This window comes from Nansenia antarctica (genome assembly GCF_963989245.1).
Source record: "Nansenia antarctica genome assembly, chromosome: 1".
Lineage (NCBI taxonomy): Eukaryota > Metazoa > Chordata > Actinopteri > Argentiniformes > Microstomatidae > Nansenia > Nansenia antarctica.
The window spans coordinates 54,242,956-54,269,343 of NC_137674.1; the positions used below are offsets into that span (position 1 = coordinate 54,242,956).

The 26,388-nt window shown below is 43.7% G+C and overlaps 1 protein-coding gene across 1 annotated transcript in view; it reads left to right on the forward strand.

Moving 5' to 3' along the window:
• syne2a (spectrin repeat containing, nuclear envelope 2a) overlaps positions 1-26,388 on the forward strand; it is a gene marked incomplete at both ends in the record, with an annotated part of 85,226 nt that overhangs the window by 54,360 nt on the left and 4,478 nt on the right. The window contains 7 exons of the mRNA XM_080524118.1: positions 6,266-6,403; positions 10,919-11,119; positions 11,896-12,145; positions 12,580-12,648; positions 14,528-14,667; positions 14,823-14,949; positions 25,046-25,239. Coding sequence (XP_080380244.1) covers positions 6,266-6,403; positions 10,919-11,119; positions 11,896-12,145; positions 12,580-12,648; positions 14,528-14,667; positions 14,823-14,949; positions 25,046-25,239 — 1,119 coding nt within the window. The remainder of the gene's footprint in view (positions 1-6,265; positions 6,404-10,918; positions 11,120-11,895; positions 12,146-12,579; positions 12,649-14,527; positions 14,668-14,822; positions 14,950-25,045; positions 25,240-26,388) is intronic.

Here is a 26,388-nt window from a genome sequence, read left to right on the forward strand (position 1 = left end):
AAACGTTCTTGTCTAACATAGTTGCTCTACTCTGTAACATCAATAAATCCTCAAGTGTGACCATGCCCTGTAATTGCTTTTCATGTGTGACCAGAAGACCTTTACCTGCCTTGTCTGCTCCTGTAATGGCTTTGGCTGCATCTTCTGCAGCCCTGTTACCTTGTGTGACATGTGATGAGTCAGACCTGTGTGTGGCACACTTCACTATAGCTAATTCCTTTGGCTTCATCATGGCTTGTAACAGCTTCATGATCTGTGCGTGATGCTGTATAGGCGTACCATCAGTTCTCTTAAAACCCCGCCCCCTCCATACAGCTCCATTAAAATGACAAACATTATGTGCATAGGCAGAGTCGGTGTACACTGTCACTCTCCGTCCGGTTCCCAAGTTGCATGCTTCTGTGAGGGCAATCAACTCAGCCAACTGAGCCGAGCAAGGCTGAGGAACTGCCTCAGCCTGTTCTACAATAAACTTTGAATTCTGTGCTTTAACTAAGGAATACCCAGCGCACAACGTTTCTCCTACCCCGTAACAAGACCCATCAACCCAATATTCTATATCAGCTCCCTTTAAAGGCAAAGCTTGTAGGTCTGTTCTATGCTTAATCACTCTGGCTGTCGATGGAATCTGAACACCGGATGGCACCGTCACCTGACAGCCGTCAGGTGTGCATTTTACTGTACAGTTCAATTGGCATAGAGCATCTCTCCCTAGCAGCCCTGTTGGCGTGTGTTCTGACACAAGTGTTGACAGAGTTGCTCTCTGTCCCTTGTACTCTAAGTCTACAAGCTCAGTTGTAGGAATCAGCTGTTTAATTCCCTCAAATCCGATTGTCTTCACATATTCTCTAGACATAGGGAGGTGTGTGGCGCCTTCAGGCTTCTTTGTCACCACCAGCTGGCACCTCCCACTCGGATCTTCCGGGCACCCCTATAGGCCAGCTGCTGGGCCTCCGTAAGGGTTCATCACTCCTGGAGCAGGTGTAGTAGGGGGCCAATATCCTCCTCCTTGGCTCCCCCCTGCGCCCCCCTGGGGCCTGTTGCAGCAGGCACAGGCTAGATGTCCATTCTGGTCGCATTGGCATGGTTCTAGCATCTCCTTCCCTGCTGCTGTCCATCCCCCTGGTGGTGGTCCTTGGCCAGGCTGTGTGTACATCTGGTATGGAACCGCTTGCACCCCTGGTGGCCCTTGTGGGTATGGATACCCCCCTTGTGGCCCCTGTGGGTAGGACTGGTAAGTAGCAGGATACCCCCCTTGTGGCCCCTGTGAGTAGGACTGGTAAGTAGCAGTCTGCACTCCAGGTGGCTGTTGCTGTGGGGCTAAAGCCTGCACTCCCTCTATGTTCCTCTCGCTTTCAGTCAATTGCAAATGAGTCAATATTCTGAGGGATTCTTCGTCTCGTGCCTTCTGTATCTGAATGTTCTTTCGATATAACTCAACTTGATGAGCTACGTGGTCTATATAAACAGCTTTGTTCATGTGTCGTAGCCCCACCACTTCTGCTAGCTTATCCTTAACTGGGGTAGGAAGCCCTTCTTGTATTTTTTCCCTGATTATGGATTTTTCTAAGGGGTTATCTTCAGCGTCTTTCCCTGTCACACTTCTCCATTGAGCGTGCACACGGGCAACATAACCCCTGGGATTCTCATCCCCCCCCAGTGGCTTCACAATGATATTGTCTGGGTGAATGTGAGTAGGGTAGGTCTCTCTGATTGCTTTCCACAGCCTGCCTCTGTTTGCTGCGAAGAGCTCTGGATCATAAACTGATGTATTGATATATCTATGAAGTCCTGCCTTCATCAATATTTCCTGCATTGTATCCAATCCTGCAATAAAAGATAAGAGTCTTTTCAGGTCTCCCATCGCGGCCTGCGTTCCTGTCAGTATCACGTCGACCTCTCGCGTCCACGAATGTCCTCCCTCTTGAAGAACTGGGAGTTTCTCGATCACTTCAGACAAATCTGTATGATGCCACGGATGATATTCCATCTTGTTACCCCGAATCAGCACTGGACAGTTCTTTAATGTATTTGATGACATTCGGTGACAATCTCCCTCTTTCTCCGGGCGTCTTCTCCCACCTTTCCTTTCGGCTGTGGCTATCATCTTCCTGACCTGCGCGTTGTAGCCTCCATCTGCATTGTCGTCATCACTTGAGTCTGCACTGCCATCTTCGCTGTCATCTTCCTCGTCACTCCTGTCGTCCCCTTTTCCCCTTGGCTCCTTCTTCTTCTTCTGGGAATGATCCTCCAGTGCCTTAGCATATGGAGGGGGACTGGGGGCAGGACACAGGTCTGGGGATGAAATGTTCCGTTTCTGTTCCAGTGTTCTGGCCAATTCTTTTTTCTTTTCCGGTTCCATCTGAGCTATTTTCTGTCCCTCTACCTTAAATAGATCTAAAATAGCTAACTCTAACTTGCGTTTCTCTGATCTAATCTTTCCTCTTTGATGTGCTTTGTGCCCATTGATAAGTATTTCCAATGTTGCAATTAATTGTAAATTAATGCTGCCCTCTTTCGGCCACGGCTGTTCAATGTATGCCCAACGGCTATTCCATTTCGTAGACATTTTGCTAATTTCCCTAACAAGAGGATTCATTTTTTCCACTACAGCCATAGGGGATAACGTAGCCAACATTCCACGATGTTCACTAATATCTTTTAACAGCTTCGTGGAATTCGACCCCATTCTACTTTGCTCAATATGCTGACAATATTCTATATTAGATAAGGTGTACGCTTCTTACAACCCACCTTATTTTGTCTTGTTTGCTAAACAAATGCTAGTCCAATATAACTGTATTGACCATCCCCACAAAAACCCTGCAACTTCAGAATAACAGACTTGCCTCTTGTGTATGTCAGTGCAGTATTAACTTAAATCTAATAGCTGTGTAAGTACTTTATACTTAAATGTGTTTCCTAATTGTTTATGAATGTGTCACTTAATTACTCATTCAATACTAATTACAGTTCTGGTCAACACAATTATTAAATCACAAAGGCTGATCAACACCTAAGTATTCACCGATCCACAAAAACCCTTTTACTGCTCAACTATCAAATATGTACTATTCTGCTATTCCTTAATCAAACACTGTGGAAATGACCTAACTAAAATAAAATATGTAAATTACAAATATTAATTACAACCTGTAAATAAATCAACTGTTAAATGAAAGGAATGAATGATTAGTTAGAATTATTCATTGACACTTCATTGATGCAAACCTGTAAAGTCAATTAGCTATTATCGACACAAAGAAATGGTTATTATTAGATTATCACAAAACAATTGATCAAAGTTCTGTGAAACAGAAAATGAAATGATCTGAATAATTAATTCAATCAATTAGTAATTAATTAAATTAATTAAAGTAATATCTAACAATCCTCTACAAACATCATCAATGAAGGAGGGTTGTATTTCATCAATTTACAGAGAGCCAATGTTTTAAAAATGTCTTGTAACTTTTTTGTCCAGCAGGTGGAGCTGTGCTCCGGCTAACGCGCATCGATTGCGCATGCGCCAACTCTTCCGCCCCCCCTTTTCTCCTTGAAACTGGAGACAAAGACAGCCTTGTATGAGAGAGGAAGGAGGAGGGGGAGGGGCTGGTCTTTGGTCTTTGCGGTTTGGCAATGTTTGAAAAACCGCTCCTGTGAAGAGATTAGTCTCACAACATTCACGACAACAATTTCACGATTATCTTTCAATCCAGTTAAACTATTATTTATCTTTTACTTTTAACAAACAATGCTTAAACTTTAAACTACTTTAAAATACCCCAATGATCAATTCACTATCTTTCTATCTCTAAATTACTACACAACCTATGTGAAATGATCTGTAAGAAATAAGGAATGTAATTAATCAGTCAGGTTCCTTTCTAAAGGAGTGTTTGTTTGCAGAGGCAAGAAGAGGGGGGCTACAACCCGTTTCCCTTGAAAAATCACCGCGTGTTTGTAGCCTGATGTGTGAAAAGGCCAGAGGGCAGAAAGCAGGGGGGTCAATTTAACAACCCTTTGTCTAACCTCTGGGGAAAACCGCGCCCTCTGTGCGTGTCTTTTCTCCGGACAAAGGGCAATGGCGTCTATGAATGGATTCTATGACCCAGTTCTGAAGAATTGATTTCTTAATCTACTTCAAATAATGCTCTTATTTACAAAACAGACTCCATAATCCAGTTACACTTTATCAAATTTCAATTTTACCCACATCAGACTCTTTTCTGATCTAATATACTTACAATCAATAATATATATACCAGTCCACTTCAAAATGCCTTTATCAGTTTGTTGCTGGCAGTCTACACTTTTTCATATAGACACTATTAGAGTCCGTCTTCCTCTAATACCGAATTTTACACACATACACGATATTCCATAACACCATGCAAATCAAATCCCTCATTTACAAATACCTTACAAATCAAATCGTATATTTTCAAATACGGGCTTCTTAACCCGGCTCTCACCCCCAGTTTAAAGACTATGAAAGATGTGTTTCCTTTTCTCCAACAAGTTACTTTCCTTTAAACCTTAAAGTTGAAGGTTGTTTTAGCCTCAAAGAAAACGCTTGAAAACCCAGCTGTTGCACACGCGCCCCTAGCGGTTTAAACAGAAAATAGCGCTATTTTAATTCTTACCGTTTTCAGAGCTGTGGCTTCAGCTTAAGTTTTCAAACGTAGATTTCCTTTTTTGGACTCCGTGCTAGGCTCGCCATCTGTCGTAAATTCCTAACCTGTTGGCTACTAAAATGAAGAACAGTTATTGAGCAGTTTAAGACCATTTATTCAAAATGCAAAAGTACACAGACATCAAAGATGGACGCTGGTCTGGCAAAGAGAGACAGAGAGAGCGAGAGGGGGAGGGGACAGAGAGAGAGAGAGAGAGAGGGAGCTGCTTGCTCAAGAGGTGAGGGAGAAGAGAGGCAGGGCCAGAGCCCACATCCTTACTTATAAACTTGGTCAAGATGCAGTCACAGCCAGTGGTCCTATCAGGTCAGGGGGAGGGGCCAGGAGGTAAATACCTTGCCCCACAGTCAGGAGCAAACATATAGGCCCATTATTAAATACAAATAAACTACATACATGAACAGGCAACGTTTTTTTATGCGTATCTATCTGGCTAGCCTATGTGTTGCAATTATGAATCTATGACTATCTCTGTATGTTCTATATCTATCTATCAATATCTACCAATCTCATGTCTATTTCTATCTCTATCTCTGTCTCTGTCAATAAATGTATTCTGTCTAGCGTCCGTATGTCTCCACTCTGACTACAACCCTCGAATATGAGTGAATATGAGTGAATATGAGTGAATATGATAGAGTTCAACGTCATTTTATGCAGTACCAAACTTGGAACACTGCCCCGTTTGCGGAACGACTGACACACGCGTCAGATGTGCGTGTGTGACGTACGAATCTTTCTTCGAGTAGTCACGTGGTTTTTGCCATTTGACACAAGCATCGATACATTTGTATCGACGCACATTGCGTCGGAAGATAGACACCGTGCCGTGACTACTGCGTCGAGCGGTAACATCCCTAGTTTAGGGGCAATTCCATGGTAACCGAATGACTGGGACTCGACTTTCACTTTCAAACGTATGCCAACCAAAATCCAAAACCCCAAAAGTTTAACACACTATACACAACTGTATGCACAAGGACTACTTCTAACACAGCATTTAGAAAAAAACCTATACTGTAAGAACTGTGCAGCTTTAAAGTTGTAAAGATGTATCGGAATGACTCCCTCTGACATCTCTGAAGATTGACTTGGCTGTCAAAAACTTGAAAAGCTCCTTAGTTGCGATGGCAGTTTGTTTTGGGTCATTGTCTTACTGTATGATGAAGCGCTATTCTTTGAATTAAAGCCATTTGCCATTTTTGGATGACATTGGTGTATTGGTGTACTTAAAAATGGCACAGATTTTAAGGATAGATATTTTATAGTGTAGCTTAGCGGGGATGGCACAATGGTCCACCATTTCTAATCTCCTCTCCCCTCCCCCTCTTTCTTCATTTCTACAACTCCCTTTTCTTGTCCCATTTATCTCTCCCCCTTCCCTCTCTTCTTTTCTTTCCTCTCCCTTCCTCTGTTTCCCACGTCCTCTCACTCTTCATCTCCCACTGTCTTGCATTCTTTTATCTCCCACATTTAATTTCCCTCCTCCGTCACATTAAATTTCACGTTTTCAATGTTTTCCCCACCCCCCTCCCCTTCTCCTCTCCCCCCACCCCCATCTCTCCACTCAGCATTTCATGGGGCAGAGGGAGGAGTTTGAGGGGACCAAGGAGAGTCTGCTGGTGTGGCTGACGGAGCTGGACCTTCAGCTGACAAATGTGGAACACTTCTCCCAAAGCGACGTCCATCAGAAGATGCAGCAGCTGAATGTATGGGGGCAGGGGCACTCATATTCTATATTTTATTTCAGTGAATGTATGTAATATCTGTCACTCATACAGTGTATACATACTGTCTACACCCGCGTTCACACATACACTGTGGCAACACTCTCACTTGACCAGAGTAAATGTACACACACTGAGCTAGAGAGATGAGGAGACGGAGGTCACTTTTAGGCGCATCGCCGTATTTATTCCTAACTTAAAAAGGTAAAGTTGGGCATTGCCCACTCGGAGGGACGGCGTTGCCGTAAAAGTCAATTATATCAAAAAGGATAACATAGGTGACCCTCCACTGGAGGGGGTTGGCCGGTTGGCAGTAGAGGATCCGTCCGGAGTTGGGGGGGTGGCGCTCCTCCGCGCTCTCTGTACTCTGGGGGGTACTCCGTACCTCTCGCTGGCTATTATAGTTCTCCGTCTCGTCGTCACTCGAGCTCTGTTCACCTGGGCTCTCCGCTCAGGCCGTTTCGGTCTGGTCACAAAAGACACATCCGTCAATATAACTTCGCAATTTAAAAGCTAAGCACCCTAGGTGACTCTCCCCGCTCGGCCCTGGCCGTCGGGTCTCGCTCTGGGTTCGTTGGTTCGCCTCTGGGTTCTCTGCTTGTTGGATCTGGCACCGGCTCTAGTGGTCTGGGGTAGGGGTAGTCCCTCTCGGTGCACTGGTCCAGTACACAAAATGACACTCGTTATTATATAAAACTGTTCACGCCGGCAGTCCGGCTCTCCTCCGTCCAGGCAGCGTCGGTTCATTGGATCTGGCACTGGTGCTGGGGTTGGGGTAGTCCGTCCCTCCCTCTCGGGCTCTGGTCCATTCAGGCCCGTCACTATGGGCGGGCCTCAGGGGGCCGGGCCCGCCCACAGACGTGCTGGTGCCCCCCCAACTGGCAGCCAGATATAAAATTAAAAATAAAGAAATATATTTATATTTTTAAAATTATTCATATTTTATGTTAAAGGAAGACATTAAAATTGAGAAACAATAGTGTGTTTTTCATTTTGTTGGACGGGATTCTAGTGACAACCAATCATTTGAAAGTTGAAAGTTGTACGTTACGCACGCTGCTGCTCCCGCCATTTCAGTTGTGTGAGGCGAGCACTGAGCAGTTGAGTAAAATCTGCGCTTTTTGATGGATAAAGCTTTTTGAATAAGAAAGTGGATATAAGAAAGTGGATTACCGGTAAATCCTCGAAAGGTGCAGCTGCACCCAACCCCGATGGACATAGCACCAGCATTAGCGACTGTGGGCAGCCTGACACTAGCACCCCGACGGCTACCACTAGCGAGGTGAGTTTCGCTACTAGCCCAACTGTTAGGGCTAGGGCTACTACTAGCCTTGCTAGCCCCCCGACGACTAGTGTTCATCTTGGTTCAGTGGAAGCAGAGGCGGAGCCATCGGATGACCTTGGGATGGACCAGCCTAAACAGCTTATTTTGACCAAATATCCAGTCTGGATGTTTGGTGCAAAGAAACGATCATTCGCCTCTAGCTGGTATAGGAACAGGGACTGGCTTGAATATTCTATGAAAAAGGACGCCGCGTTTTGCTACGCATGTAGAAAATTCAAATCATCTCAACCTTCTCCATTAGGGGATTTAATGACTGGAAACATGCCGTTGAAACAAACAAGGGCTTAAATAAGCATGCCCTTTCAAAGGAGCATTTAGCCTGTGAAGCAATGTGGAGGGATTCTGTAAAACGCAAAGAGACGGGAAGGGAGATTTCCACTCTCCTAAACTCCGAACAGCTGGCACGCAACAGATATTACATGTCAGCTATCATTGATATGCTCAAGTTTTTAGTGGTCAATCAGTTGCCCCTACGTGGAGATAATTGTGGTTTTGCCGGTGTGCTAGACGATGACCATGGTTCCGTTGGGCTGTTCTTGTCGCTGTTCGAGTACACCATGCGTAAAGATGCAGAACTGGCAAAGATCACACAAGCAATTCCACATAATGCACGCTACACCAGCCCAGTAATCCAAAACGAGATTATAGAAATGATGAGCAACCTTGTGACAGAGGAGATAGTAAGACAAGTAGGGGACAGCTGGTACACAATAAAAGTGGATGGGACACGGGATCCTACAGGCCAGGAAAACATATCGATAGTTGTGCGCTATGTTGATGATGAGAGCTACGGGGTCAGTGAGCGCCTATTGGTAATGTCCACGTCAGAGAAGGGGGATGCAGAGACACTAACAGGTGTTATCATTGATGAGCTCAAGAAAGCTGGACTGAGCCCTGACAAAATCCTGAGTCAGGTTTACGATGGCGCGTCACTAATGTCAGGGAGACACGGCGGTGTGCAGAAACTGCTACAGAACAAACTGGGTCGTGACTCGTGACATACCATATATTCATTGTTTTAATCACCAACTTCACTTAGTTGTGATTCATGCCATGTCCTGTGAAGAGGCTGTCCAGGAATTTTTCAGCGTATGCGATATGCTATATAAGTTCATCAGGAGGCCAACCGTCAACATTCAATACAAGGGCGAAATCTTGAAACGCCTCTTGGACCAGAGATGGACTGACCATTTGGCAACAGTCAATGTGGTGCTGAAAAGTTTCCAGGATATATCCACGGTGTTGACCGAGGTGGAGAACGTGCGGGGCCATGCTGAGGCGCGTGTCGAGGCTACTGGGCTTCTTCGTGCCATATCACAACGCAGCTTTCTTTTTACTGCACACGTTGTTCAGAAAGTTTTGTCACTTTTCGAGCCACCAAACAGACTGCTACAAAGCGAGAACATGGACCTGTTCACTGCGGTTACTCTTGTGAACAGTGCATCTGAATGCATAAAATCACTGCGCACAGAGGATGAGTTTACTGCGCTCTGGGACCTCTGCTCTCCTCCAGCCTCAGCCACTGTCCAACTAAGAGAAGACGCACAATTAACAAGAGCTTTGGTGCATTTGTAGTTGAAGGAACGGTTGGACAGTCACAGAGGGACACTGACGAAAAGACAGAGTTCCTGAGAGTGTTTTACAGTGTTATTGATGCTGTGCAAGGAGAGATGGATGCGCGTTTTGGAGAGCGCAGCTGCGAGCTCATTGGTGCGCTGGCTGCTTTAAACCCAGAGGCCGAAGATTTCATGGATCCATCGAAGGTCACTCCTCTCCTAAGATTAGCTCAAACTGAAGTGGTTGAATCTGAATATGCTGTGGCTCGTGGGTTCCTGGTAAAGAAGATGGAGGACACCTCATTTCCCCCCAAAGATGGAAAATGGACAATAGCCAATATTCTCAGTACGTTCCACTCTGCACTCCAGGCCATGCCAACTGTCATCCAAGCTTATACACTCGCCCTAACTTTGGGAGCGTCTACCGCGACTTGTGAAAACTCTTTTTCAACACTTAAAAATGTTTTCTCTGAGCATCGGTGCAGCATGTTGCACAAACGCAAGGCTCAACTGATTCAGCTTGCCTTCGAAAAGGACCTCACCCACAAGTTCAAGGATGAGTGGAAGGACTTACTGATGAGGAGATTCAGCACTGAAAAACGCCTCCTCCTTCTTTTCTGAGCCGGGAGGAGACGAGAGAGCGAATTCAGGGTAAGTTAATATTGTGTGTGTGTGTGTGAGCACCCGCCGTGGTGATGTTTTGCTAGTTGTATTCTCGACAGCTTTTTCAACTGGAGAGATGAGCTGTTTGCACGGTTATGCTATATTTAATGTGCTTTGTGTATAACGTGTTCAATGATGAGGATCTGGCTGATCCTATTTGCTGTAGATGGGTGGTTTTAATGTGATGATCACACGATCGGTCGGTCATACTGTATCCCTTTTGGAAGTGCACTGATTGCGTGCCAGTCTCCTAATTTTAGTTACGTAGGCTATCCCTGGCATTTATTTAATTCTTGTTCTTGTAAGTGTGCCGGGTTGGTGCCAATTATTGACCTTTGCGCATTGTAATGCACAACTTGGCCTCTCCACGCTTGCATTCAATTGCAAATAATTTTAGCTTAGGCCTACTCGGGTCGACAAGGCCTTGTAATAAACCAGCTTCGCCTGTGTTTATTGTTATGTTATTTGCTGCATTCTGATAATTTTAGGTCTAGTCTTCATCGGTAGGCTACGTGTGTCACGCCCTCTACCTCTAGGTATTATATCATTGTTAGACCTGCATAAAGACCCGGCCACACAAAGGATGCAGGTTAGAGACTCAAGCTCAGAGTGCAAGGAAGCAATACTGTTTGCAGCAACTTCAAGCCTGTCACATAGTTCAGATAACTTGAGTCTTTTGCAGAAATTTGTGCGAAGAATTTTGAAGAATGGCACAGATATCAATTTAGGATTCGCCCAATAGTCACTCATGCACACCATCACACTCACCCTAAAATGTATTCATTTTGCATCTGAAATCAGAAATTCCCTGAAGTTATATTTGCATAAAGGTTCCTCAGTGTGTTTCTGGTAGGTTGTAGTGGCAGTGACATGGAAGAAAAACCTGGCCTATCTACTTCCTCTCTCCCCCTACTCCCTCACCCTCCTCTCCAGGGCTTCCAGAGAGAGATCACACTCAACACGGAGCGTATCGACAGCCTGATAGTATTCGGAGAGGGGTTGATCCAGAGGAGCTCCCCCCTGGATGCAGCTCTGATAGAGGAGGAGCTGGAGGAGCTGCACTCCTACTGCCAGGGGGTTTTTGGCAGGGTGGTCCGCTTCCACCAGTGCCTGACACAGCCTTTGGTCAGTCGCATACACACACACGCACGCACACGCACACGTACACACACACACACACACACACACACACACAAACACACATCCACGCAAACAGACACACATTTATTTTATTATCAGTTGAGAACAAATTTTCATTTTCAATGATGATCTGGCCAAGAGGCCCCGGCAAGAATAAAAACAAACATATAAACAGAAATACTCAGGGTCAACACAAAATAATACATCCAATACATGAGAACGGCAAAGATAGTGAAGGTAAGTGAATAAAAACAAATAGAATCAAAGTCAACTAACCTATGTGTGAAAAGAGAGCAGGGTGTGTGTGTGTGTCTGTGTATATGCACGTGTGTGTGTGTGTGGGGGGGGGGCAATCAGCAGGAACGACAGTCAACTATGACCTGCTGAAGTTTATTTTTGAGAATGGTAAGTGATGTGAGTTAGAATGTGTTCTGTAAGGTGGTCCAATCGTTTGCTGCCACAAAACTGAAAGAGTTGCAGCTGAAAACAGTGCGGGCTTTAGGATGGTTTGGGATGGTGAGCCTGATGAGATACCTAGACCTTGAATGGTAACTATTGTGAGAGAAGTGCAGGAGAGATGAGGTAGAGAGGTGTTTTTCCCAGAATTGTTTTGTAGATTAATTGAAACCAGTGAAGAAGCCGTCTGGTATGGAGGGAGCACACCTACACCTACATTTTTTATTCTCTGAAACCATTCTAACCATCTCCTCTGCTCCCCTCTTCCTCTGCTCCGCTCTTCCTCTCCTCTCCTCTTCCTCTCTCCGCCTCAGACTCCAATGGAGGTGTTCGGCGGTGACACACCCCTGGAGGTGAGCTGTGTGCTGCTTGGACGACCCTGGCTAGGGCGGAGCCAGGGGAGCACCCTGACCACACCCACTTACCTATTAGCCCCTTCCCTTGAGCGTGTTGACTCCATCCCTCTGGAGTGGGACCATACTGGCGATGTTGGAGGGTCGTCATCACACGACGATGATGAGGGTGACCATGAGGAAGGACAGACGTACTACAGTGCCCTGTCAGGTAACAAACAAACAAAAACAAAAAAACCTAAACGTTATATCAAGACATAGGATGCTACATACCTTAAACAATACACAATTATAGCTATACATGGCCAGACAGGATTTTTTCACTCTCTCATTGTGACTGGCTCACGTGGTAGTCAAACATAATTGAAGTAAACAACAGGACAATGGGAGTGACGGGAAGTTGTGATGAATGTGTTACTGACAGCCAGTAAGAAAACTGTAGACTAGTACCAGACCCTACCAAACAGGAGCGACATTTTTGTAATTGAAAAATTGACATATCTTCTAAGAAGTACACTCACACGCACATACACACACACACACACACACACACACACACACACACACACACACACACACACACACACGGCATGGTCTGGGTAAAGCACCCTGACTTCTTCCTCTACTTTCTCTCTATCCCTTGAGATGTGGAGGTGACTGAGAGCCCAGGGGCAGTTGTCATAGCCACAGTTCTCTTATTGGCCAAACCTTCCGGCAGGGACAGCCCCGGCCCCCAGCATGCCCTGCCCAGGCCAGAGGGCGTCAGTAGGACTAGGAGTTTTTTTCCTTGTCATGATCATGAGATCAGGAAGAACTCCTGGCCCAAGCTATTTTTCGAGTAGGCTACTACTGCCAGGCACGGGTGTAACTATTCAGTATCTTGGCCAAAATCTTTCTTTGGCTCCTCTGTCACCGCCTCCACAAAACTCATCGGAGGTGAGGGTCTGAGGCTCCACCCCTTGAACTTCCTCCTCCATTGTGATTGAGTTGAGTTGAGGAGAGAGGACCCGAGGAATCAAGGAAAATCATTTGAGATCACGGTGGAAGTCATGGTCAGACTCTAGACACACACACACACACACACAGACCACCTCAGCAACACATCAGTGTCTCTAAGATCAGAGGAGCATGATCTCATTATCAAGAGATGTGTTTTATATGTGAGGAGGTCCACTCAGGGTTGCCAGATAGAGTGCAACCTCCCCACTCAGGGTTGCCAGATAGAGTGCAACCTCCCCACTCAGGGTTGCCAGATAGAGTGCAACCTCCCCACTCAGGGTTGCCAGATAGAGTGCAACCTCCCCACTCAGGGTTGCCAGATAGAGTGCAACCTCCCCACTCAGGGTTGCCAGATAGAGTGCAACCTCCCCACTCAGGATTGCCAGATAGAGTGCAACCTATCCCACTCAGGGTTACCAGATTCCCTTCCATCCCACTGATATGCCTCGCCTTGCTACTGTCTACCACTTGAAATATAGTGGAAAGATCAAACACATACACACAAGCTGATGCTATGTTTGGTTGATTTATGCTTGCATGGCATCAAAATGATCCAATGTATCCAGTGCATCCACCTGTGTTGGTATTATAACTCAGTATAGAGTGCCCTGCATAAGTAATAGGACAGCAAAGCATTTTTCTTCTTTTGGCTCTATCCTCCAAAAGTTTGGATTTTGAATACAAAAACAATTACTTTGAGGTAGTAGAGATAACCAGATTTTATTTGAAGGTATTTGTGTATTGTGTACCATATTGGTTTCACCATTTCGAAATTAGTTTGTATACATAGTCCCCCTATTTCATCAAAAGTATAATGTCCAAATTAAGCACTCATGCACACGCACGCACACACGCACACACACACACACAGAACGTTAATCAATGGACACTCATGGACATTGACGTTCTTTTGCCTCAACATCGTCTTCAGGAAATTAAATGATTTTAAATCTGAAGATTGACTTAGCCAGTCAAGGCCTTTTCACTTTTTGGGTCTGAAAAAGCTGACCCTCCTGAAGCCTCCCCTTCCTCCTGTCAGTTGTGTTTAATACACTTTATTAATCAGGTCTTATGGTCCTATGGTCCTATGTTTTAATTATGTTACTGTTGTTTTATCCTTACAGAGTACTATTTTATTTGATTAAAGTGTATTATTGTTGTAAGTCACTTTGGACAAAGGTGTCTGCTAAATGCTCTAAATGTAAAATATAAATGAAAAACTCCCTAGTTGTTATGGCAGTATGATTTAGTGCTAACCTTTCTGCTGCCCTTGCCTCTGTGATACTGCAAGAGTCAAGATTAAGACAGAATTGTTTGGGATTTTCTTTGGCAGGCTGTGTCTCAAATGTAAATCTTGACTATCAGATGTCAAAAGTGAAAACTTTGGGTCAGTTTAAAATGTGCTGCCAACAGAAGGGGTACTGTGTTGATAAAGAGAATGGCTGTGGCTTGTTGTCTACAGTAACTGTTTGTGTGTGTGTGTGTGTGTGTGTGTGTGTGCGTGTGTGCGTGTGTGTGTGTGTGTGTGTGTGTGTGTGTGTGTGCATGTTTGTCCACGTGTGTGTGTGTGTCCGTCCATGTGTGTGTGTTTCAGTCCCAGGCAGGTCCATACCCGAGTCTCCAGGCTGTCACACGCCAGACGACCCAGAGAGGAGGTCCCTTCATCTGGACGTGGGCGATGATATTAACCCCTCACCTACACACACCAGCACCCCATTCAAGCTGGGTGGTTACGTAAGTCTACCAATCCCCTCTGGCCACAAAGAGAACAACCACAGTGTGTGTGTGTGTGTGTGTGTGTGTGTGTGTGTCTGTGTGTTTCAAAGGTTTGACAGTGTATGTGTGCATTTGACAGGCTTTGTCAATGTGTGTGTGTGTGTGTGTTTCAGGCTTGTCTCATGTCAGAGTTTAGCGGTAGCATTAAGAGTGTGAAGAGGGTCTCTCTGATCCTGGATGATGAGGAGCAGACGGAGGAACAGGGTCTCACTGGTCTGGCCACCGGCGACAAACAATCAGGTACTAACTTCAATGATTAAAAAATGGCACGTTTTAATGCGATTTTCTTTATTATCTGATGTTCGAATGTATTAACTCACCATGCTACAATATCCTATCGAGTTGATGATAATACCTCAGGAATAATCCTCATCTTCTCCATGTATGGATGTGATTCTCCTTTAGAAATCAAGAATTCCTCTTTTCAGACATCATCCCATCCTTTACTCATTGAGCTTACTTAGGCTACCCCCAAAAACAAAGTTCACTTTTATCTTATATGAATCATGATTCACCTCTGGCAGAGAGAATCATGATGTATGTCTTCAGTAGCCTATGTCTAGAAACCTTTTTTCAATATTATTTATTTTGAGTGGGGCAGTCCAACTCTTATATTTTTGGCGAGAGACAGGAAAATAAGAAGTAGAGGGCATGTCAGCAGTGTATGGCCCGGATTCAAACCCATGCCGACATGGCCATACATGTGCACTGTAGGCCATGGTGCAAGACCAATGGACCACCTCAGACCATTGTGCTAGATCACTGGACCACACCAGGCCATGGTGCAAGACCACTGGACCACTCCAGATCATGGTACTAGACCACTGGACCACCCCAGGTGACTTTCCTCAATGTTTTTGGCATCATGTAAGGCCGTAGACATCCTCCAACCCTCAGCTATTTCTCATGAGTCACTGCAGATGTTCATCACTCTACTATTGCTGGTAAGAACAGCACAAGTATTGACAAGGCAACACATTTTCTTAGCTATTTCTCCATTTCATAAATAGCATTACGCTTAGGCTATACGTTACTGCTACTACCGAAAATATCTCTTCATAAATCATTATGAATTTTCAACATTAACAAAAACATTTGACATTCTCACCTTGAAATAGGTGCTTGTGTGGAGCAAGGAGCTCAACCTGGAAGCTTTGGCGAGAGCTGCATTGGTTAATTTAGACTCTGTAAGGCCATCTCCTATAACCAATTGAAGAGTGTGTGCAAAACATTGAAGTCTTGTCTGGGTTTTTGAGATCAAGGAATTTTCAAGTCTCTTGTTGTTCCCCTGTCAGGTCATTCCAAATGTCTGAATCATCAAGGTCATATTCTTCCTCTCCCTGTCCTGGAGAACATGTAGTGAACGTTTTTTTCATGTTTGCGGTGTTACAGATGATGTGGCCAACCTCTCATTCAACCACCTTCTCTTGATCTGGTACTCTTCACATATTTGCTCAAACTCTTCACAAATGATTTCCCCTGTATGGGAACCTTTGAAGCGGTTGCACGCAAGCAACTGGGATTTCAACTAAAGACTGTCATCTTTGATGTTGATCCAGTGTGCTGTGACTCCAAGAAAGCCTCTCATCCTGCGGTCTGACCACTGACACATTATCTACCATTGCTAGTTCATTTTTTCAGCTGCATTTGCCTACCTGCCTCCAGACTGTCAAGGCAAGGCAAGGCAAGTTTATTTGTATAGCACATTTCATACAACAGGGTGCTTTCAAAAAATACAGAAAAATAAGGATAGAAAAAATTAAACATTTAAATAAAAATGGCAAGAATACATAGACATATCGAAAATAAATAGACTAACATTTAACAACATAATAAGAAAATGAATTTTAAAATATAGATACAAGTGTTATTACTGCAACTGTATCGGCAGCAGGCTACAAAGTATCAGGATGGCAGAGTGGTATTAGCTGCTGCCACCAGCTCATAGTGTTGTTTTAAGACGGCGGTTCGTATCCCGCTTCTGATATACACTTTTTACTGCATTTTGTTGTCTGATGCTAGTACTCTGCAATAACAATAAAGTTGAATCTAATCTAAAAATGTATGTTTAAATTGATGGTATAGGGCCCTATTATGCACTTCTTAACTTGCCGTCTTAAGTCTTAATTAAGACGCACCGCCAGGTTAAGACCTACCGCCACCCTTATTATGCGCTTCATACGCGCTACTGCTATTATGCAGGTGTCGCTAGGCGCCCACACATAAGACGTAAGACTCCCGTGCATATATTACTCATTGTGGGAGTGTTCATATGTTAATGAAGTGCGCTAGGCGCCCCTGCTATTATGCGATCTGACTTTGCGCCTAGCGCTAAGAAGTGGTTTGAAAAGTTCTTAGGCGCTAGAGTTCATGCACGTTTTGAAACACGAGCGCGCCGCCGCGGTTTGCGCATGCGCGCCGACCGACTTCTTAAGAAGTGGGTCAGCGCGCATGCGCAAACCGCGGAGGCGCGCTCGTGTTTCAAAACGTGCATGAAGTCTAGCGCCTATGAACTGCATAATAGCATAGCGCTTATGACTTAACGCAGCCGGTTCTTAAAGGGAATGGCACCTGGCACGCTGATTGGGTTGATTGAGAAGACGCCCAAAACACACCCATGACTAATTTCTGGGCTTAGCGCCGGGTCTTAGGCGCCCACTACCGCACGCATAATAGCAAAGTGGCCTTGACCACGCCGTCTTAAGTTTAGATCTACCGCCTCGTCTTATTGCTTAAGTCTTAAGACTTATGAAGTGCATAATAGGGCCCATAGACTACTAGAGTATAGACTAATTTAACTACAATGGTAAATGGTAAAAGGTAAAAGGTAAATGGACTGCACTTATATAGTGCCTTTTTTGCTGCCCCAAAGCGCTTTACAACGGCCTCTCATTCACCCATTCACACACACATTCACACACCAATGGCGGGAAGCTGCCATGCAAGGCGCCGGCCCGCTCACTGGGTGCAATTTTGGGGTTCAGTGTCTTGCCCAAGGACACTTCGACATGTGGCCAGCCAGGGCTCGAACCACTGATCTGCCAACCTTGTGATCATTAGATGGCGACACTACCTCCTGCGCCACAGCCGCCCCACACAATGGTGTTTGAAGCCTTTCTGACTAGTAAATGATGTTCTTCTAGCATTTGGACCCTGGATTTGGCATAGATTATTAGTTCTTATGATTACTGATGGATAGATGATTCACTTACTTAGAGAGGCTTCTATTAAATGTAAAAAAAACAACAACAATAAAAAAACATTAAATTAAAGTCAACCACTATCTCCCACGGCAAGGATCGAACCAGCAACCTTCTGATTGCAAGCTGGCTGCCTTGACACTAGAATGACCATCCCTCATTTACTACTCTTAAGGCCAATGCACACGGCGTGCGATTTTGTCGCACCACAAAATTCGATTCTCAACTCACACCATTGAAGTCTATGATAAAATCTCATCCCAATGCACACGGCGTGCGATTTAAGCGCACCGCGAAAATTCGATTCCATTTGTTTTGAATGGGACAAAGCACACGGCGTGCGATTTTGTCGCACTGTCAAATTTTGTCAACATTTGTGGTGCGACGGATTATTGCGTCACAATGGGACAATTGGGAAACTTCAACTGGTCTATCTAAATTAATTGAGTCACTCATAACGGGGGGAGAGACTGGAGCATACATTTTACACGCGTCTTTCAGTCATAGACAGCTAGCTTGCTGAGCATCAACTAATTTTCCATAACGTAAAAAGGAGGCGGTTGGTTGTGGGTCTACGAGATACTGCAGTCTCACAATGAAATGAGAGTTCAACTTGGTCAACAGTTGAGGCTGTAGTGTACAGGAGGACCGCTCCAGGCAATTTACTTCAGGTTGAACAGACAGGAGTTTGACGTGGATCTGGGAGAGATTGGAGCCTTCGTCACCAAGATGCCAACCACATTGCGAGAGTATAAAATATGTGCTTTAAGGAGGGTATTGTAGTGCCAAAAAACGAGAGTCGTAGGCAGCGTATCAAATGACAAAGCTAAACGTTTATTGAAGGACATGAATGATTGTCAACAACACACTCAAGCAGTAAGTAGAATAAACAACTCCGGTACCCGAACTCCCAACCCATATTTCAGTGGGTGATGTCAATACGTGTGGCTTTTAAATTGACTTGACTTAAGTCATGTTCCAAGCCCATTTTTTTATGGTAGCAATCAGGGTGCGAAATAAGGGGGAGCTCGGGGAGCTATAGCTCCCCTAGTGGTGACATGAGCTCCCCTGGAAACATGGTTTGTGAAATTTTGGGGGAGCTCTAAAATATTCTAAATTGCGATGGATTTATTCCAAGTTGTGACGGATTTTACCTTGTGTAATATGATTTGTAGAGGCATACAATCTATTTTGATGTTGGTATTAGGTATATAAATGATATATAATAGCCTTTATAGCCTACATATAGGCCTTTATTGGCTACAACTATGCGACAGTAACTTGCAGCGGGGTGCACTGACGCTGAACCCCTCATAGTGATAAGTAGGTGGACAACGCGTGGTGCTGAAATAGCCGACATGCGGTGTGTGGTTTGAAAAAAGTCACGCCAGCTCAGTAAATAATTCAAACTTAATGTTTACTTATAGGCTATGTGACTGCACCACACATGTGAACAGTAACAAAGCAAATGCAGTTTAATTTTATGAAAAACATTGACAACTAAATCGGTGCATAAAAAGAAGAAGCTGAATCTGCTTAGCCTATGCTCCTGAAAAACATTTAATGACAGAGCAAACACGCTACATTACTAGGGATAATAATTACAATGAGCCATTCATTAAAAATAGAAAAAATAATATTAGGCTATTAAATCTCACTTAATGAGAAAACTGGCCTCTCCCATCGGTCACTATTTGTTGGCTATCTGGTGATATGGACGTCTTTGAGTGTCTAGAAAAGCGCTATAAGTCTAATGTATTATTATTATTTATTATTATTATGGACGTCACTTTAATCCGGCAGTTCTCAAGGTTTTTATGCACCAATCGATTCCTCTAGCGCGTCTTTATCACATTCATTGACGAAAAGGACGACTCGCATGTACAGGTGGAAGGGAACATTCATTGTGAGCACGGAAAATGCGAGTCTCTCACAACGGCTTTGCATTGATGAAACCAGGTAGGATGAACGCATAGTTCGCTGTCCATTCCTCTTTAAATGCCCTGTTTTCACCGTCAACTTTCCTCTTTAGACCTTTGGAGAGTGACATGATGTTTCTCTTGCTAGCTAGCAGGTTAAATGTTTAGCCAACTTCACCCGGCACCAAACAACCAATCCAATAATAATGTGACCTTGTAAGTCTGGGAGGAGGGGGGAATCATTATCAGAATAAAACTATGTTAAATAATTATTAGAATAAGTTAGGCTGCGCTACATCGTCAGTCCACACATGTATTATTCCAAACTATGGAAAAGGGTGAAACTACGTTGTTGAGAATCACAACACAAACTCGCTAGTCAAGCCAAAATACAGCAGCGAAATGGATTGGACTGCTACCTAGTTAACTAGAACACTACTTTACATTGTTACCTAGTTAACTAGAACACTACTTTACATTGTTACCTAGTTAACTACAACACTACTTTACATTGTTAGCAGGCTCACAAAACAAGCCGTGTTAGTTGACTAGCGATGTGTCATTGATTTTCGACAACGCGGAAATGTATTCACATTTTTCGAAAGAAAAGTCAAAGCATTAGAACGTAGAACGGAAAATCGCACGCGCGCTTTGCGCACGGAAAGCCACCGGCCCCGATTTGGCCTGAATTTTTTTTTCCGTCAGGAGATTTTTTGGGGGGCTTTAATCCCTGGGCTCCCCCGCACACCGTGATTTAATTCGCACACTGGTAGCAATACATGGAGACTAGCCATTAATGAGGATGACTCAGATTATGTACCTTAGAAGGCAACGTGATCAGCATAGTGACCATATTATTTCAGCTCGGATCAATGTCTATTATACCAGTATAACTTTGCATACCTGCATTCTTATGAATATGTTGGTTTTGTTTTTGATGAAATACGTGCTTTAGGGAGGGTATTACATGTGAATAAAATATGACTAAAAAAGTATTATCATTGTTGTTATTTGTATTTTGTACTGTGCAGCCAAAAAGGCTATCGTAAATCTTTGAGCAAGTAACGTTATTTATATAAGACCTTTACAAGCTTTACGACCCCAGCTATGAGCTGTATAAGGATATTATTAGAAGAGACCAATCATGGAGAGCAATATCTGTTGCTATTGGATTCTCTGGTAAGTTAGCTAAGTAGCTACTTCAGATAACTAATGTTAGCGTGCAGCTCTCACTCAGACTAGCTAAGTAGCTAGCTACCTCAGATAACTAACGTTAGCGTGCAGCTCTCACTCAGACGCCCTCGAGTCATATTCATAAGTCAAGGGGAAAATGTATGTCTTAAGACAGCAATGTGTGTCACAAGTTAACCAAGTAATTTATTTAATCATTGTATCACCATTAAAGTATAAAACGTATAGGAATCATTTATTATAATAAACTGGAAAGTAAACAAATAGGTTTAGCAGAAATAAATGGTTTAAAGAAATGTAATAATAAGCATCACAAAATAACTTGTATATAATTAAACGTGAAGTGTTTTAATACAGTTGGTGTGGCAGGCAGAGGTGTGGCAGGCAGGTGGGGGTCGGCCTGGGTAGGACTGGTGGAGCATAGTGGGAAGACAAAGTTAAGGGTTGAAGAGGAGGAAGATGAAGTCAATGAATTTGGACTAGGCCTAAATGAAGAAGACGCTGCCGTCCCAGCCACCCCTGCGTGAGCCCGCACAGCAACCCCTCTGAGTGGCTGGGGCAAGAAAAAAGAAAAAACGAAACAGGACATTGATGAAGCTCTCGTGGAGTTCATCACTGCTCCGCCGAAGCCTGCAGCCCCCACTGTTAAGACTGCAGCTGAACTTTTCCTACTTAGTCAAGTGCCTGTGATGGAGGGTCTGTGATGGAGGGTCTCAACCCTTGATTACAGGCACGGGCCCAAATAGGAATAATAAAGCTCCTGGATGAGCTGCACACTCTCCAGGAGCAGCAGCACATCAGCTACAACACTGCTGCCAGGCCGGCACACAGGGAGCAGCTGGCGTACCACAACACTGCTGCCAGGCCAGCACACAGGGAGCAGCTGGCGTACCAACCAAGGACCTGTCGTCCATATTAGCATAGTAAGCAGTGCTTACCCAACGGGAAAAAAAAATACAATAAAAAAATGTTCAAATAAAAGTGCATGTAACCGTTTGTTTGTTTTCATTAAAAGAGTCGTATTTTAGGTCCCAGGGCAGCAGGAGTCATTCATTTTGGCGCCACCTGCAGGAGTAAGCACTCGCTATTCTGCTTGCTTGCATTGCGTTGCATTATAAGCACTTCTCTCTCTGCTTTCCCTCGCGTACATTCGAATGCGTGAAAATTTGTTTTATTTTTTTCGATTCCTCAGCCCGCTGTTTAATGTGGCCAGGGTAAGCATGCTTACCAGCCAATCAGTAGTTCGTTCATTCCGATAAGAGCTACTGATTGTCTCTTATCACTTTCAAGTTCACTTAACATTTCACCTTACTTTCTCTCGCCCGGCAGAATAGCTTATGCCAGCTAGCTCAAACGATCTAAATAATAATAATCAATAAGGATAACTTGCTTGATTTTGTGAATATGGACATTACTGTCAGCGACCTAAAGGGTTTTCGCAGACTGGACTGGACTGGAAAAACACAACTACTGGCTAAAGGCCGCCCGAAGCCACCGCTCACCGATCTTCACACCCAGAAAGGGAGAGTCGCTAGGGGCTACAGCAAGCCTGGTATGAGCGGTTTATATGATTTATATGATTCGCGAGGCTGGTGGCGATCTGTGCTTGTTTATATGGTTTGAGTACTGCTGTGCTGCTGGTTATGGCTCCTTATTTAAGACTTCCTCTGCTTTTACCTTTGAATGTAGGCCTGTGCCGTTGTGTTTGGAGAGAGCTGCTTAATCAATCGCTGAGAGAGGCCTAATGGCGCTGTCCGTGCCAGTGGTTCTGGACCAAAAGTGTTTGAGAGAGATAGAGAGGGAGGGTTTGTGATGTGATGTCAAGTGCCTGTGTGACAAACGTGTGAAAAGAAAGTGTGTTGTGAGTTTACTATGGAGGATGGAAACGGTGTGTGTCTGTGTTGTGCGTGTGTGCGTTTGCGATGTTGAAACTGGACTTGTCGATTTCAGCAGGTTGGCTACTTGAAAAGATCTTGGTTCAAAAAAGATTGAACAATGAGCACCCCTGATATAGTCGAAACTGGCAACTGTTTTTTTTGTTTTTGGTAATCTGATCACAAAGTGACCCTACAGTTTATTAGCGGGTTCTAGGGCATCAAAATTGCATTTCCTTGAAACTGCGTTCACTGATAGCGTGTATGTGTAATTATGTGTATTTCTATATCTTATGCTTACCCAATCTAAAAGCTCAGTGCCTGGTACCAACCCATGCCTTCCTGGGAGAACTACCACCAGCAATACAATCCCCACAATCAGGGTCCTCCCCCTCCCCCTAGTGGATGGGACAGGTAGGGCAGGCAGGCTGGCAGGGTAGACACGACTGGTAGGCAGGTGGGCAAATAGGCAAAAAGGCAGGCGGATGGTGAACCGGGTCATAGTCCTGAAGCAAAGAGAGACAGCGTTGAGACAATGTATTAGACACAGACTAAACGCAGCATCAACAAGTGGCAGAGAGTGCCAGTAACTTGTAGTAACAAACAACGATCTGGTTGAACCTTCTTCTTACTGCTGTTGGTGGATTCTAAAATGTACCTGCCACTTATTTTTACCAATTAGATTTTTTACAATACAAAAGAACTGTCAAACTATGGTTGGTTACCTGACATGGGGTTGGTATGAAAATTATGACAACGCTAGCTAGCTAACATTAATGAAGTGTCAAGTATAAACACAAATAAAACGTTAGCAAAAAAAAAGAAAGAGTTACTATTAACTAGCTAGCTAGCTAGCAAAAAAGCTAGCTATCATTACATAAAAGCATATCAACGTTAACGTTGCTACTCACCCATTTTCGTTGTTGATCGACTGTCTCGTTTCGTTGCTGATCGACTGTCTCCTTTTTTGAAGAGAAGTTAAGTGACCGTTTTTAACGGTCTGTGTTTTACATTTTTTTAATCGGGGTATCAAGGTACTATTAATTCATCTACCCACACCAAGTAGCTTCACAGCATACCTATACAGTACACATTACCTGACCGCATAATATAAGTTTACATAGCTATCTGAAACAGGAATTCCATGGTCTAGACTAGTAGCCTACTGTAGATGTCAACCAGTCAACCTGACATCTTCAATTGTGGATGGAGCAATCATCTATTTTAACGGTTTGACAGTCAAGGGCAAGATATGAACATCACCATCAGCCAGCCACTACACCTATATAGCCCACAGCTGCCACTATACACATTACTAGCTCTACGAATTACTGCATGCATGATTTATTTCCGTGTCATGCCACATAGCTACACGGCCCATCTCACATACAAGACGCCTATATTACATAATAATAACAATCGAGCATGTAGGCACAATGTCCAGTTGTATCTTGTAGAAATTGTGGAAGCAAGGCAAGCAATATTGGTAGAGCCTATTGTAATCAGCCTGCCTGGTCCGACTACGTAACAATTGAGAATGGAATGTTGTGGTGCGACAAAATCGCATCACACGCCGTGTGCATTGCAATCGAATGTTGTCCTGCGACAAAATCGCACGCCGTGTGCATTGGCCTTTAGAGCCGGGGGTCATGATGACCCCTCGTCTTCACAATGGAATCTGTGTATTGACACACAAAGATTGTGGCGCTGCTTGTACATTAGTCACAGCCTGAATTTAATTGAGACTCTGAAGGAGTCATGGCTGAGGTCTTCAAGTCACAAGAAAAATGAGAACATTGCTACTTAAAAATGTTCCTATGTGCAGTAAGCGGGGGAAATGATTAGCGCAATCTGACTGAATAAGCCTGAGTCGGCTGAAAACTAATTTTCATGGAACAAATTAAATGATATATATATATAGATATAAAATGTATATCATGTAATCAAGTTTCAAATGTATTTGTCACATGCCAGAAAGTTTTTCATTAAAAAAGAAAGTCAATATCGGCACATATGTCTGTAATCAGAAAATGTTTCACAAGGTTGTCATCGTTCTTAACAGAAAAGAGAGAAAAAAAGATTTAGCCCACATTATTATCTTCATTGCAATCATTAGAAATCTAATCACGCGTGTGCTTGTGCGTGTGCCAAGGGCGCTGGGAGCTCCTGCAGGCTCAGGCCCGGAACGTCCAGCTACCTGGTCCCCAGGACCCACAGCAGCTGAACTCTGACCTCCATGACATCACTTCCTGGCTAGGGAGGGTGACCCCTGAGCTGAAGCACCTGCGAGGGTCCGACACACCCATCAGCATCCAGGACCTGGAGGCCAGGGTCAAACAGCTCAAGGTAAATGACACCCCTAAACACATATCCACTTTGGACCATCAGACCATTGTTTTAGACTGTAATACTGTATGTGCTGTTTATTATTTCCTGCATGTATCTGACATCAAATGACCCTCATGCTTAGTCTTAACTTTGACCATTCAGGGGATGAAAAGTGTTCAACAACTCTTAGCTTAGATCATTCATATCATAACATAAAATGTGACAGCAGCTGGTGAAAGGGGTAACAAGCCAGCAACCGACCAAATGTTCAGACTTTTATTCAGAATAATTTAAATAAATGTCAACGTTGTTGAAAATCAACAACACGCTCGCTAGTCAAGCCAAAATATTGCAATGCAATGGATTCGGTGAGTAATCCCCACTACTACCTATAGTGAATAGTGGGGATTACTCACAGAATCCATTGCATTGCAATGTTTTGGCTTGACTAGCGAGCAGGTTATTGATTTTCAACAACATTGAAATTCATTTACATTTTTCTGAATAAAATGTCCTCATGAGGTTGTGGTTAACTTTAAATTAACGTATTGCTGTTTCCTATATTTGATGATTTATTATTTATTAGCATTAATTAATGTAAATGGTTGGATTTTCAAACTTTCATCTTAAAAAAATAAATATATATATATATTATATGCACTATGCAGTATAGGCTATTGCCATTAAATTAAACTTACTCTGGGAAGTTTGTGACGTAAAAAAATAAAAAATGTATTACATCATTTATGCAAAGAATGCTAATGAGGAAATGTTGTATGATTTACTTATTGTCAATAAATGAATTTCTGGACATGAAAACATAGACTCTAAGATCACCTTTCTAAGTTCACTACAAGTGAAAATATAGCTATTTCCTCATACCACATCATTTATGCAAATTATGCTAATGAGGAAAGGTTGCATGACTGCACCATGGTACTAGATGACTTTCGGGACAACACAAACATGGATTTAGACTCTTAGATCACCTTTTTAAGTTAACTAGGAGCACAATTATTGCTATTTCCAGTTTTTAGCGATTCATTTGCATAATATGCTAATTATTCAAATTGCCCAACATGCAACTCTTAGCAACCAATTTTCAATCATAAAAGTTTATAAGAATCACCATTTCTGGGTCCAAGAAATTTCCAGTGGACTATCATT